The sequence below is a fragment of the Rhinichthys klamathensis genome, unplaced genomic scaffold (genome assembly GCF_029890125.1).
Source record: "Rhinichthys klamathensis goyatoka isolate OS25496 unplaced genomic scaffold, OSU_Roscu_1.1 h1tg000234l_1, whole genome shotgun sequence".
Classification (NCBI taxonomy): Eukaryota; Metazoa; Chordata; class Actinopteri; order Cypriniformes; family Leuciscidae; genus Rhinichthys; species Rhinichthys klamathensis.
The window spans coordinates 1,117,016-1,131,897 of record NW_026606757.1 but is presented as its reverse complement, the minus strand read 5'-3'; the positions used below and the strand labels follow the sequence as shown (position 1 = coordinate 1,131,897).

The 14,882-nt window shown below is 37.4% G+C and overlaps 1 protein-coding gene across 1 annotated transcript; it reads right to left on the bottom strand.

Moving 5' to 3' along the window:
* Positions 1-524: 524 nt before the first annotated feature.
* fkbp6 (FKBP prolyl isomerase 6) lies at positions 525-12,709 on the bottom strand. Its single transcript, XM_056265492.1, has 8 exons — positions 12,589-12,709; positions 11,702-11,819; positions 11,052-11,141; positions 7,539-7,741; positions 7,344-7,463; positions 6,998-7,195; positions 1,146-1,255; positions 525-1,062 (listed from the first exon to the last, which is right to left on the bottom strand). The coding sequence occupies exons 1-8, from the start codon at positions 12,661-12,663 to the stop codon at positions 984-986; spliced, it is 993 nt and encodes a 330-aa protein (XP_056121467.1). The 5' UTR covers positions 12,664-12,709; the 3' UTR covers positions 525-983.
* Positions 12,710-14,882: the final 2,173 nt, after the last annotated feature.

Below are 14,882 nucleotides of genomic sequence, written 5' to 3'. Positions count from 1 at the left end.
GTTCAAGGTTTTACAGACCTATTGCTTGTTTTAAGGTTAACTATGTTTGCATTGCACATCCAGGCACAGAAAAGGTTCATAACAGTTACATGAGTGGAACTAGTGAAGCATTTTTTTTTTTTGGTAGACACCACATGATTTCATATTTTGTGATGAGGAAATTACATTTTAAGTGAGCCATAAGTGTCCAAATACGTTTTTAGGGCTGTTGCAGGAATTTCTGTTAGCGTAGAAAAGACTAGGCAGTAAAAAGTGACACAGCAATGCGACAAGACTCAAAGGACTTTATGAGAATAGATTTAATATATACACTATTCCTGACATTTTTTTGTTGATCGATAAGTAAACAAAATGTTTTTGTATTTTTAATCTTATACGATATTATTAAATTCTATATAAATCTAAGAAAAATTCAAAACACTGAGCAAAGTGGAACATCTTACTGTTTATATGTTAACTTCAAAACTTGCAACACACAAAATAGTCCGTCACAGTGGTGATGACAGTGGAATTAGAGAGTAAAAAGTAAAAATAAATAAATAAACAAAAATCAGGCAGAGACTTTGTTTGGCGTACAAAAAAATAAATAGAAAATGAAGAGCATGACACATAGGTTAAAAAATTAAAGACTCTGTATGACTTCTGAAACTTCAAACAGTGCACCTGGAAAACATCCTAATGCTCCATGTAGAGTTTTGAACATAATACTGAACATAATTCTGCAAAAGCTTGACTGTTTGTTATAATAAAGCTTATCTTAAAGTAACATACAGAACATAATGCAGAGGCGAAAAATTTATATATTTTGCTGGCAAAAAAAAACAAACAAACCGCAAAATAAAACCAAACAACAATCAATTAAAAGTATGACAACATTTGATGCCACTCAAACCAAAATTACAATTTGTTTGGTTTATACTGCCCACTTGTGGTCAATCTGGAGGGTTTGAAAAATGGTGAAGACCTCAACCATGGACACAGCTTCAATTTTCTCTTCTCTTCAAACCTGAGAACATCTTGGTGCACATATCTCTCTCTTTGTCTAAATAGTCCTTGTAGCACCTGTAAAAGATCAGTTGATTAGTTTAGCTTTCACATTCACACTTGCAAGAAGACTTGACAAAAATATGAGAATGAATACTTACAGAGCAAGCTTTTTCAGCAAGGTGTTGATGTCAGGGTCAAATGGCTTTTTCGCCTGAGCAAGTGTAAGGTAATCTTGTGCTTTCTCATAGTCTTTCATGTCCAAACAAGCCTCATAAAAAAAGAAAGTTAATTCTAAATATCATATCAATACAACCATATGGCCTTAATTGGCAAACTGAACACAAATAAAAAGCCACAACTATGAAAACCTGCTTGGAAGATTCTTTCCAGAAGCTGAAGTATTCACTACCGGTCAAAGGTTCAAATCATTATATAACTAATCGGCATATTGCTATGATTTTCGAAGGATCATATGACACTACTGGGGTAATGACTGCTGAAAATTTCACCTTTTCATCACAGGAATAAATTACGTTTAAAATTATCAACAGTCCTTTTAAATTATAATAACATTTCACAATATTACTGCTTTTACTGTATTATTGTTCAAATACATGCAGCCTTGCTGAGTATAAGAGAAATTACTGTGTATGGAAGGATTTACTAGTTTGCTGCAATGTATTTGAATGATCTTAGGCCATTTTCACACCTGGCTCGTTTGGAGCATTTGTTCCCTTTCGATTTTGGTTCACTCAACATTGCGTCAGAAGCTGACGCCATGAGGGAAACTCCTTTCGCTGAGACATACTGAAGCCTAATTGAATAACGCTGCTGCACATTCAATAGCCAATGGCGTTCAAGCGAGCAAAATAGAGACGAGCCTGCTCCCTATATAAAGCGGCACTGAGCGAGATTGCCTCAGAATTGTTCTTCTTCACGAGAAGTCTTCAAGAAGCTTCATCGTGATTCATTACATTCAGCGGACAATGATTTTGCACCAATCCCCTTTGCATTCCAGCAAAGACATGGAAAAAGCTACCAGACCCTGCACCGCCTGTTCGGGACCCATCGAACGAGAAGTGCGACAATACCATGTCAACAGCAGTGTCTGACACACAGGACTGGTCTCACAGCCCTACAGAGGAGACCTACTCCATCTGGCATGACCCGCGCTCGTGCCCACATCTTCGGCTCACCCATTTAAAAAAAATTATAATAATCACAAAGGACTAAAGCCCCTATTGTATTATGCAGGGTGTGGCTAGCGCTTCCGAGCAATCTCAGAGTGGGCAACATGGCATCATGATTTTGCGTAAACATACACGCCACTTTCAAGTCAAGTGGCGTGTTATCTATATGCATTTTGAGCTATGCGCGTGTATGTCCACGCCGAAACGAACCGTCATCTTTTGCGTGTATGTCTATGCCGTTAAATGTCCGAGTGATTCCGCGTGTATGTGTACGCCGTTAAATGTCCAAGCGAAACGAAGCAAAATGTAGATCTACATCTGGGGAGCGATATTTTTTTTCCTAGGATGGTAGGGGAAAACTCATAAATGGTAAATTAACCCCCGTGAGGGGTAGGTTTAGGGACGGGGTTGGGGTAGGTCATATATTTATACAGTAATGTAACGTTAAGTCAACGGCATTGATGCACACGCTGAAAAGCGATTATGCGTGTTGATAGCACTCCAAAAATGGAAATACGAATTGGCGTGTCATACATACGCCATTTCATGAGATCAGTCTGGAGTGGCATAAGAAAAGAGAACCAGCGGTTACACGCTTCAGTCTGCTCACAGACCGGCACGCTTCAATGGCGTTGTAATGTCTGTGGTTCAACCCTAAGATGAGCCAGTTTTAAGAGCGGAGATCCACAAACTCCTCGCGAAGCGAGCTGTGGAGATTGTGATCGCTGAACTGCGGGCCCGACATACTGTCGAGGGATGGAATAGTCCAAGGAAAATGGAGGCCGCATCCTCTGACAGTGAATATGATTTGGAAGATTCTAAAACCAGCGGAGGTGGATCTGTTGGCATAAACAGAGAACTGCCCACTACAGTAGATCTGCACGCTTCTGGATAAACTGAGAATCACACATTTTTTGTTTCAAACTATCACACCGGGTAGTTCTAGGTACTAGCCACCAGGGTGGTTCCCCGAGAACTAATGGTTCCCCTAGGAACGTTTTCCTGGTTGCATTCGCACCGCCAGTAGGAACTCTGAAGTTACATAAGCCCCGCTTGTTGTTGTGACTTTTATTTTGACGGCGGCGGATTGTTGTGTTGGATTTTCTCCTCAGCGTAAAGGTTTAGAGGTCCATCTATTACCGCTTTCCATGTTCATAGAGTTAGTTTCTGGAGTAAATATATATAGGCTATAATCTGTGCGTTTACACAGCCTTTTTAAAAATGGCGGGTGCGTTCGCTAAAGCTCAGTGCCTCCAACATATTGACTAAGTGAAAACTCCCGTTATAATCAATGATTCTGACAACAATGCACAATTATTCTCTTATTTACATTGTGTTGTTTTTATATAATGAGAGGATTCGCGAACGTGCTTTGGCTAAAATCTAAGAGCTCGCTCTTAACAAACTTCAGCGTTTTCAGCTGTGTTGAGTGGATTCAGAGCAACTTAAACAGATATGCTCAACAGATATGTCTGTAATTGTCAATGCTCAACTCTGCAAAAACACGTTGTAAATAGAAATCTTTGACACTTTTCACAGACCGTGTAAGAGCCATAATTGGAATAATTAAAATTTCACACTAAAAGCTTACATGTTTGAGTAAGTATTTAAATTAATTTAGGTTTATGTTATTTATGTACATTCGTTGAGCACCCCGTTTAAGTTGCAATGGTTTGCTCTGTTTTAGTATTGGAACTTCTTTAGCACCTTTAAAGGGATAGTTCACTTTGAATTTAATTTTTGATATGTTTTAGCTTACCTCAAGGGCATCCAAGATGTAGGTGTCTTTGTGTCCACAGTATTTTCAATTTTGATATTTTTAGGTCAAACCGTTCTTGTCTGTCAGTCATATTATGCAGCTCTATGGGGTCCACCTCAAAGAGCATGCACAGAGAAGTCCAAATTAAACATGATTTAATGACTCGTAAATGTAAGTACACATTGATGGCCTAAGACACGAAACGAGCGGTTTGTGTGAGAAAACGAACAGTATTTATATCGTTTTTACCTCTTGTAAACACAGCCACGTCCAAGTGTTCTAAGGGCGCGGGCGCTTCGGTCTTTTCCGGAAAGCACCGGAAGTGATCTCTCGCGCGTGTACGTCACTCATACAATTTTTTTTAAAAATTTTACGACGGTTTAAACATACCGGATAAGCGCAAATTAGTACCATTTTAATTAGCCGTCTTACCTACAATCTGTGTAAACAATGAGTGACGTACACGCGCGAGAGATCACTTCCGGTGCTTTCCGGAAAAGACCGAAGCGCCCGCGCCCTTAGAACACTTGGACGTGGCTGTGTTTACAAGAGGTAAAAACGATATAATACGGTTCGTTTTCTCACACAAACCGCTCGTTTCGTGTCTTAGGCCATCAATGTGTACTTACATTGCTCTTTGAGGTGGACCCCATAGAGCTGCATAATATGACTGACAGACAAGAACGGTTTGACCTAAAAATATCGAAATTGAAAATACTGTGGAAACAAAGACACCTACATCTTGGATGCCCTTGAGGTAAGCTAAAACATATCAAAAATTAATTTCAAAGTGAACTATCCCTTTAAAGCTGCAGTCCGTAGCTTTTTTTTGGGGTTAAAAATGATCCAAAATACATATTTGAGAAAATACATAACCAACCACAACCAGCCAGTGTTCAAAACTATCTGCTTGCCTTAGCTCGATTCAAAACGGTAAGCTTGTAATAATGTTTTTAATTCTAGTGGTACTGGTGGATTTCTGCGGGAGATTCGAGCATGTCTTTGCGTCATTACGTCACATCTGTACACATAAAGGAGGAGTCTCGGCTAGTAGGCTATGTTGCGAGTGAGGTGGAGATCTATAGCCTTTTCTCACAGCACTTGATATAATTAAACTTATCAATTTGATGGCAGATCCAGAAAGGTGCAAACGACAATCACCAGTGACAAATAGAGATTCACCCGCTGTAAAATGCAAAAGACTTCGTTCGGACTTCAATGGAAAAAAAAAAAACTGCAACCGGACCCATGCGAAAACAAGGATACATATCGGAAGGACATTACATGTAGTCACGCAATGCTGACGTTGTTAACATTAACAATTTGAGAACAAAGTATAATTTGCACGGTTTTACGTGATATGATAAACGATTGTTAGATTTAATCAGCGTGATTTACTGCAATGTCAGAACCAGAACAAAAGTGGATGTTACTTACTTGTTCAGATGACATTTTCCAGTGAAAATTATTATGTTGGTCATACTTCCAAAAAGAATAATCTGTGATTCTGAATGACAGTATCCTGGTGATTGACAGCCGCACATTCTCCTCAAACATTGTGTTCATCCCATGTCGAAGTACAACTCACGTAAAGTTGATAATTCCGCGAACAACTGCAATTGCAGATTTAGAACAGAGATGGCGACAAAGAGGAAAAACTGCGAACTGCAGCTTTAAGAATTGACGTTTTCCTTTAAGAACGAAAGAAAGACGGAGCAACACAGTTTTAGACCGAAGTTTATTTATTGTTTATTTTCTGTTTGTGCAAGAACTTTCAGTAAACAAATGAAACTTGAACGAAGACCCGAGTCAATTCTTTGCCAGAAATAATAACAAAGGATTAACAAAGGACAAATTATTGCTACTACAGACCGCTTACACAAAATACACACGGGAGTATAAAAATTGTATAGTTATTCTCTTATTTTATATCATCAGCACTAGGGCAGCACGATTAATCGAAATTGAACCGAAATCGCGTTTTGGCTTAATGCGCTTATGAAATCGGAAATTTTGATTTTTTTCCCCGATTTTTTTATTAAATAAATAGGCTATATGCACACCATTTAGTGAAGAGGGGCTCTGTGATCAGTAGTAAATGCTGCTCCATCTCTGAAACCACTGCGAGTTTGAGTCACTTACTACGTGCAGTCGTGCATTTGAAAAAGAAACATGATTCAAACATCTTTCCAAACTTGTAATGCGAAGCGTAAACATGTTGTCCAACAAATGACAACGTTTAATAACATGTTTTTACTCACTTCATATCGTCAGTCAAGTGTTTGGAATTTCCTTTTGAGCTGATGTGGCTTCTCATAGAATGAGGCAGACAATATATTATTTTATAGTATTCTATTCAATAATAAAGGCTATGCATTATGCAATATTGAATAATGCAATATTCAGTACAGGTATACCGCGCACGCAACCCTAGTTTTGGCATACATTAACACGACAAATGTGCTCCGAGTTGCACCAAAATAATCGATCCGAGATCACCTGAACGAGGTAGTCTCGGTCTAAATGAAAATTACACCAATTGACTTTCAAGCAGTTCGGTTCTGGTGAGAAAGAAGTCTGACCAGACGGACCAGCGAATCATGTAGCATAATTTAAAATGGGAAATGCATTACAAAAAAAGCAGCACTGTCTGCCAGAACGCTGTGCTGACAAAGCATTGATTCTCACTCTAATTGATATGATCTTTTGGAGATATTGATGCATAAACACATTTTGGTATGCTTTGAAATGTGACCTTGTGAAAGTGAACCGAACCATGATGGAGAAAATGCAACATTGTAACAATTTAAGTCCCTGTTTCAGAACAAAAACAAACGATCTACACGTCTGAAAACACCCTTAATTTTGGTGCTTTTCTCAGCAAATATTAATATTTGTGATCAGCTAATTAATTTATCAGCATATCACTTGATTTTAATTAAAATTTTGACTTGATTGACAGCCCTAGATTTCACAGAGAAATCAGCTTTTTGCTAAAAAATAAATAAATTATGGCCAGATTTTCAACAAAGGAGGTAAAAATGTCAAAATATTTCCCAACCTGGCCGCAGCGGAAGAGAGCTTTAGTGTTCTGGGGGTTGATGTCCAGTGCTTTCTGGCCAAAGCAAAGAGCCTTCTGGGGTTTTTCCAGTTTAAGGTACGTGAGTGAGAGGTTGAGCAGGAAAAGCAACTTTATCTCTTCAAGACGCTGCTTCTCTTCATCATCCATCGGCTCACGATTCTGCAAAAGTGTCATGGCCTATACCATGGGATAACAGTATGTTACACTGAAAAAAAAATCTCAGTCTATAGTTAGAATAAACTACTAATTTTCAGAGCACATTTTCCTTCTATCCATTTACAAACTCTCATACTTGCGAAACATAAGACACGTATAAGCAGAATACCTGCTTGTATCTCTCTCGAGCATCTTCGTAGCGCTTCTTATTGTAGCAGAGGTTGCCAAAGCTCCGCTGTGTTTCCAGCACATTCAGCAAGGTGGACAGAGGAACAGTGTTCTGCTCTTCCTGCGGAATGTTAAAATCACAATCTTAGATACCACAAACAAAATAAAAGAGAAAGCTGAATGCATTTAATCGTACCAAAGTCAAATCCATGAAATCATCCACTTGTGCCGAGTCCAGAAAATCCAGGACGTGCACCTCATAGAGGACTGTGGCTAATGGAGGTATGTGTGGGGGGCACCCAAGGTCCCCATAGGCATATTTGGGCTTGAAGAGAAAACGAGAGAACTCGCCTTTCTTCATAGTAAGAAGGCCGAGCTCTAGGCCATACAAAGTAACATCTACGGAGAAATAGGTTTGAGTGTCTAGCACTGGACAAACATACGCTGGCCGAGAGAGCTCAATGCGCTGCAACTGAAGCAAACACATGCAAATAGAAAAAAACACCTGCGAATAAAAAAAAAAACATCATCATCAGTTTCACAACACACGTGTGCTCCAAATACGCGCTGCAAAAGTTCACAACACAACCAAATACAGAAATGTGCTGCAAATAACACAGACCACAACGGAAATGTTACCAGGGGAACCAAATAAGTGACGAACCAGGCTGGGACGTGCTTATTGCTCGTGAGCTTCCCTATGCCATACTCCCTTCGAAGGGCAGACGGCAGAGCCCTTGAAGTGGGACTTTGGAGTGAGCAGGGCACCAGTGTGCCATTATGTAGTCGTGTGGAACACACTTGATGAAGGAGCAACGAAAGACAACGTAATTCCTCATTATTTTCACCTGGGATGTTCCCATGACAACGCAGCACGGTGTCCATCAGCTGGTCTTACGACAGAAATATAATGCTGTTAACATAACGGTTGCAAAAAAAATAAAAAATTTTACTTTACAAAAAAGCTTTTATAATATGCGTGTATGTGTGTCTCAACTTTAAAACTGTGGACCCTACATTACCTAACATTTCTTATGAAACTTTTCTTTATGAAAATTTAAACATAACATGAAACAATTTGTACAGTGTACCTGATGAAAGATAAATATCTTTCCTTTATGTTCTTTTTCTCCAGGGTATATGCAGGAATCTTGAAGTTAATTTTAATACCTTTTCAAGACTTTTTCAAGACCTTCTCAATATTTTTTAATACCTCACCGCCACTTCAAGCTGTAACCATTTACATCAGTGATACTTTTAACTTTACAGTTTTAGTTTGTGATAAAGACTATAGACCACTCTGATAAAAAAAAAAAAAAAAATCAAATAGGCTGGGATAGTAAATCAAAGCAAAGTTTATTAAAAAACAAAACAAAACTTTGCTCCACCCTCAACAACAATCATGCTGACATGTGCCTCAGTTCTTCGTAGTAAAAAAAAAAAAAAAAAAAAAAAAAAAAGACTAAATTCACACACTTTTACGATGTTTTTGGGACTCAAACTGTTGGACAGGTAATTCAGAAAAAATTAGGGATGCACCAAAATGAAAATTCTTGGCCGAAACCGAAAACCGAAAAAGAGGAACCCAAGGGCGAAAAAACTAAAACCGAAACACCGAAAGAAATTATGCCAATTATAAGTACCATTGCATTTATGGTTATGACTGTGTACAAACTTTACTAAAATCAAGGCATTGCGATTGCATAAATTAACATTTTCAAAGAATAAATCAATTACAAATTATGCAAATATTTATTTAGCACAATGCACAGTATAAAATAAAATTAAAACTAAAATGTTTAACTTGACCCCACTCATGTGTACATTAAATAATAATCTGCTGGCCTGCAGAAAGGTTTTAAAATGAAATGTTCTCTCATAAAAACAAAGCCGAGCACGAACTTCTCATCACACCAGCACCAGTTTGCACGTCTAAATTAGTTGATTACATTTTAAAAATGAGCATACACTTGCATAAAAAGCCATTTTAATGAACAAAGGTCCATTAATACAAATGTACACGAAACTTAATGAAATATGTTTAGTGAAATTAGAAAATATTTAAGAGAGCGTTAATTTAGTACATATTCCTATACATATTTTGTTGTAATGTCACAAGTAATAATCTCAGGGTTTACTGGGTTTTACATGATTATTTTTGTATTGGTGGTGGTACTAAAAAATAAGCATTGTCACGTGTTTATCTTTCTTCTTCTCACCGATTCCTGATGGTTAGAGGACAGTTACTTGAGTCGTCCCCTGTCGTTTCAAAGAATAGTACAACGGCGAGCGCGTCAAGTATAAACGCCTCGACCGTTTGGAGAGGTGCGCGCGCTGTCTGTGGAGACGCGCGAACAAGGCTTCCGTCTCCTCGCGGGTTCAGATATTCACTGAAATACGTCCACACCGCAGACGTGTTGCTTCAGACAAGCACGTGCAGGTCGCGGTTTCTGTTTGCGTCATCACAACATTTCGGCCGTATTGTTTCGGTGATAAAAGTCTTTCGGCCGAAAACCGAAAATGCACTTTTGGGCTATTTTCGGCGGCCGAATATTCGGTGCATCCCTAGAAAAAATACTTTCAAAATGTAAGACTTTATAAAGCCGTGATAAGACTTTTTAATACTTTTTAAGGGTCTTAATTTTCCCAAAATTGATTTATCACCTTTTAATACTTTTCAAGACCCCGCGGATACCCTGTTCTCAATCTTTTTTATTTATTTATTTATTTTAGTTTTCAGCTCATTGTTCTTTTCTCATTTGTATTCTGATGACATTGAACATATTGTTAATACATTTTGTATATTGTATACAAGTTGTATGTCATAAAAAAAGTAATCTCTGTATGTTTTGCAAAAATAAATAAATACATAAAGTAGAATTTTAAGCTGTAAGCACCAGCACGTCCCAGCCGGGTTCGTCACTTATTTGGTTCCCCTGGAAACATTTCCATTGTGGTCCGTGTTATTTGCAGCGCGTTTCTGTATTTGGGTAGCCTGGGAAAACCCAGACAACTTCCGGCAAATTTAGATTTGCTCTGAAAGTTAGTCTGGCAAAGAGCTCATTCAAACTCATTTCCAATCCGCCGAAATCAAGGCACCAATCAGAAACGTTGGGGCGGGCTTTACACGATGACGACAGTGCTGGGATTTTGAAGCAGATTTTGTAGCCTACATTACAAAGGTGGATGCCACCGTCGAACATCACTCGTTCGAATCAGCTATCGCGTGTGTTTTAAGCGATTTGAACGTTTCCCTTTTGTTAAAAACCGAGCAAAGAACAACACTCGGAGATGTTTCTGCCGCTCTGCATACGTCATCTCCTTCATCGCTCTGATTGGGTTTAGGTCTATCTGCGATGTCCGTTGGTGACGCCCCTCTGGAAATGATTTGTCTATGACGCTTTGCCAGACCATAACTCAGTTGCAACTGAGAATGGTCTGGTTTTAACCAGGCTAGTATTTGGGTGGTGTTGTGAGTATTTGGAGCTCACGTGTGTTGTGAAACTGCTGAAGATGTTTTTTTAATTTGCGGGTGCTTTTTTTATTTGCATGCGTTTTTTGTTTTTTTTTGTATGCGTTTTCTTCTATTTGCATGTGTTTTCTTCAGTTGCAGCGCGTTGAGCTTTCTCGGCCACCGTACAAACAAGACAATATAAAGGAGAATCATAATGATTATCATTCTAATTGGGGAATTCAATTTCCATCCTACCTCTACCAAGCTTCATCATTCGTGGATATCTGAGGTGGTTGGTGGTCTCAAATGGTGCGTCAGAGTACTCAATGAAACCAGAGAAGTGAACTGTGGATGAAATGAGTTCATGTCGAGAAGCTAATGAGAAAGCTAGCAAAAAAGGGAAATGTGTGACATAAAAGTATAACACAACCAATCAAAAGTTGTTGTTTTTTTGTTTTGTTGAAAGGAATTAATACTTTTATTCAGCAAGGATGCATTATATTGATCAAAAATGACAATTAAGACATATCATCTACTACCTAAAATATTCAGCACCAAAACTGTTTGCAACTTTTATAATAATAAGAAATGTTTCTTGAGCACCAAATCAGCATATTTGAATGATTTCTGAAGGATCATGTGACATTGAAGAAGAGTAATGGCTGCTAAATATTCAGACATTTAAAATATATTACAGAAAATAATGTATTAGTTATTTTATATGATCAAATAAATGTAGCCTTGGTGAGCATAATAGACTTCTTTCAAAAACATTAAACCATCTTACGACCTCAATGTTTTGAACAGTAATGTATGTTACGAATCATTTATCTCTGCACACTAGTGGACTATCAAGAAACTGGAACTATTACTACATTAAAACCATGTTCAGTTCAGCAATTTACTTGATACAGATGCATGCATTGGTACGGGTGGGCCTTCCCCTGCATGGACAACCTCTTTGAGAATTCCTCCATCCCCTAATATGTCTTGCATTTGCCATGCCAGACGCTGAAAAGGAGTCTAAGACAACAAAAAAGATTATTAACATTATTACAAAATATATTACAATTATTTAATTCATGTTAAAACTAATTTATCTGAGTTGAGCAACAATTTTTACAATTTATAAAACAGTTCATTTTAGATAAGCTGCCATATTTTGCTAAATGTGGCAACATGAAACCCTGCTAACGGAAATGTAACAGTATTTAATTTAACATGAACTCCCACTACCAAAAAAACACACCAAATACAACAGCAACAGGGACTTGGTACCATGTTTTTTGGACCATGTTAAAACCTTGGTACTCTTTGAAGCATCTTGAAGAAGTACATTTATACATGGCCCGTGATGCTAATTGAATATATTGTGGTAACGTTAGGCCTATAACGTTATCAGCACTATGAAACTACTGTCTGATATCGTCATTATGAAGGTACCACAGTACTACATTGTACCACAACACTATTTGTGCATACACTGACCGTGTCAACGTGTGAGGTCAACAACTCAACTGGCCTTGCCACCAAGTAGATCATCATCATCATCATCATCATCACACGTGGAGGTTTATAGCTCTTGACTTTGTTTAACATTTTTGTGCATTCTTCTACAATGTGTCATTTGTGCAATTTTAGTCTTGTAGAGAACTTACGTTAATATAAATCTCACTTTAAGCACACATAAAGAGAAGTGAATTGCTTGCTAGCGTGTTTTGTTGTAAACAATAAAATAAATAAATGCATCATTAGAAAATCAGCTTATTTACTGATGTGCAGTTAACTTTACCTCGATTCCAAACTGACGGCGCTCATCTGGAGCCATAAACTGTAATATTCTCGACGTCCTGCCGTTTGTTGACATTGTTCATTTGTTTTAGACTTTTGAGCGGTAATTCTGCAGGTGAATTGGTCTCATTGAATCTGTCACTGCCAGTGACACTTGCGCCAACTAGCGTCCATCATGTTCATATACAAACGCTGTTGTAAAATGAAGAAATAAGCCACAAGACGCAGGTGTTGTTATGTCAAATCTATAAAAACGGTTACTCTTTTCAACATACAATATTTGGAATTTGGGACACACTTTTTCTAATTTTACAAACTATTTAGGATGGATATGCACATTGGGACCATAGGATTGGGACGCAGGGTTAGGCTTTTCTCAAAAACACGCCCACATCAGGGGAAGCTCATGAATATTTATGTCTTCGCTACCCACTGGAACCTGGAATAAAAAAATAAAATAAAAAAAGACGGCTGTGCAAATGATTAATACTGCTGTAATTTTAGCAGTATTAATCATTTGCACAGCCGTCTTTTTATTTGTATTTTTTTTATTCGAAAGCAACATAGCGACGGGAGGACGGTTAACTGTGTCGTGCAGTGTGCGCATGTCATTAAATCAAAGCTTGACACTTTAGCGACTACAGTACGTTTGGATTAATTGATCGAAATGATTTTATTATATTCACGTCCGCATGATCAATTCATGTTTATAAAACAAATAATGTTGTAACAATACAATAAAACAGTATTGTTGTACAATACATCATATTTTAATGATTTCAGATCTTGGGAAGCAGATTCACAGATGCACATTACAGGTGCAAGAAAAAAATCCCAATTAATTTAAGGCTACATGAGATAAACTTGTATAGTGAGAACATAATCTTACTGTAAATCATTGTCTTTTTTTTTTTTTAATTTTTTTTTTTTTTTTACAGGAAGATATGGCATTTTTTGGAGGCCTCTACAGTGGAGCCCAATGAGGAAGTCTAGGAACAACTGAAGGAGGCAGCAATGAGGGAAGTAATCATTAAAAAGTTTTCTGAGAATATGTGCACTGTTTATTACATGGTGTATTTTCATTTAAATTTTATTACATGGTGTATTTTCATTAATAATGTACACTGCCGCTCAAACGTCTGGAAGATATTGAAAAATGTAATTTATTCCTTTGATGCCAAGCTGAATTTTCAGCATCATTACCCCAGTCTTCAGTTTCCCATCCTTCAGAAATCTTTTTAATATGCTGACTTGTTGCTCAAGAAACATTTATTTTATCAGTGTTGAAAACAGTTGTGCTGCTTTATATTTTGTGTACACTACAGGTAAAAAGTTTCAAACTTTTTTTTATTTTACTTATTTTTACTTTTTGAACTTTATATTGAACTTTGTGGTCATATAATAAATGCCAATATTCCAAGACATGACAATATTCCAAGACATTATGGATATTTTCACATTTCTGGGGTTCTCAGAAGCGGAAGTCTTCATAGTTGGGTACATTTCTAAAGTAGTGAATGAAAACTACAACAAAAAAGTTTTTTGTGTTTACATTTGACCAATAGGAAAGAAAGTTTTTGTTCTTTGCTTTCTGTTAAACTCTATTATGCTGCAACATTTTTCCTCTTCAAAAATAGTGGTTTGATCTTTCTGATGAGATTTTTGTCCACATTGTTTGAACAGAGGCAAGTTTTATATTTATTTAAGTATTTATACACAATAGGTTATGGAGGAAAAATCACTGTTCAATTTTTTTAACGTTTTGTTTCTTGTTACAAACATTTTCTGTGAATGACGTGTTGGGGTGCAATGGTATTTTCAAATCAAGACCATTATTATTTTATTAATTATCTTAAACCTCAAAATAATTTGAATATAGTATAACGGAATGATCACGGCACAAGACATGTTTCGACGAGACAGATCTTTCAATTCAAAGTAGGAAATAGTTTTCACTGGGACAACTATAGCTCGGCAAAGGTCATATTAGGCCTACCTACTATGTCAGAGTTGAAATAGACTAATGTAGCAATAACTGTATCTGTACACCTGAGGTGAGAACATTTGACTTCTTGAAAATCCAACAGGAACCGTTTCAAATGAAATCCTGCACAAATGGCAATGTTTCCTAAAAATGACCTGATTATTTATGGCCTGTCTGTTTTAGTGAAACACCCAGTGATTAGTTGAAATGGATACACTAAAGCAAATAAAGGAGGAAGTGCTTTAAAGTGGAGTGAGGAGGAGCCTTGATCCGCACACCTTCTTGACGTGCCATATACGGACTTTGCTCTT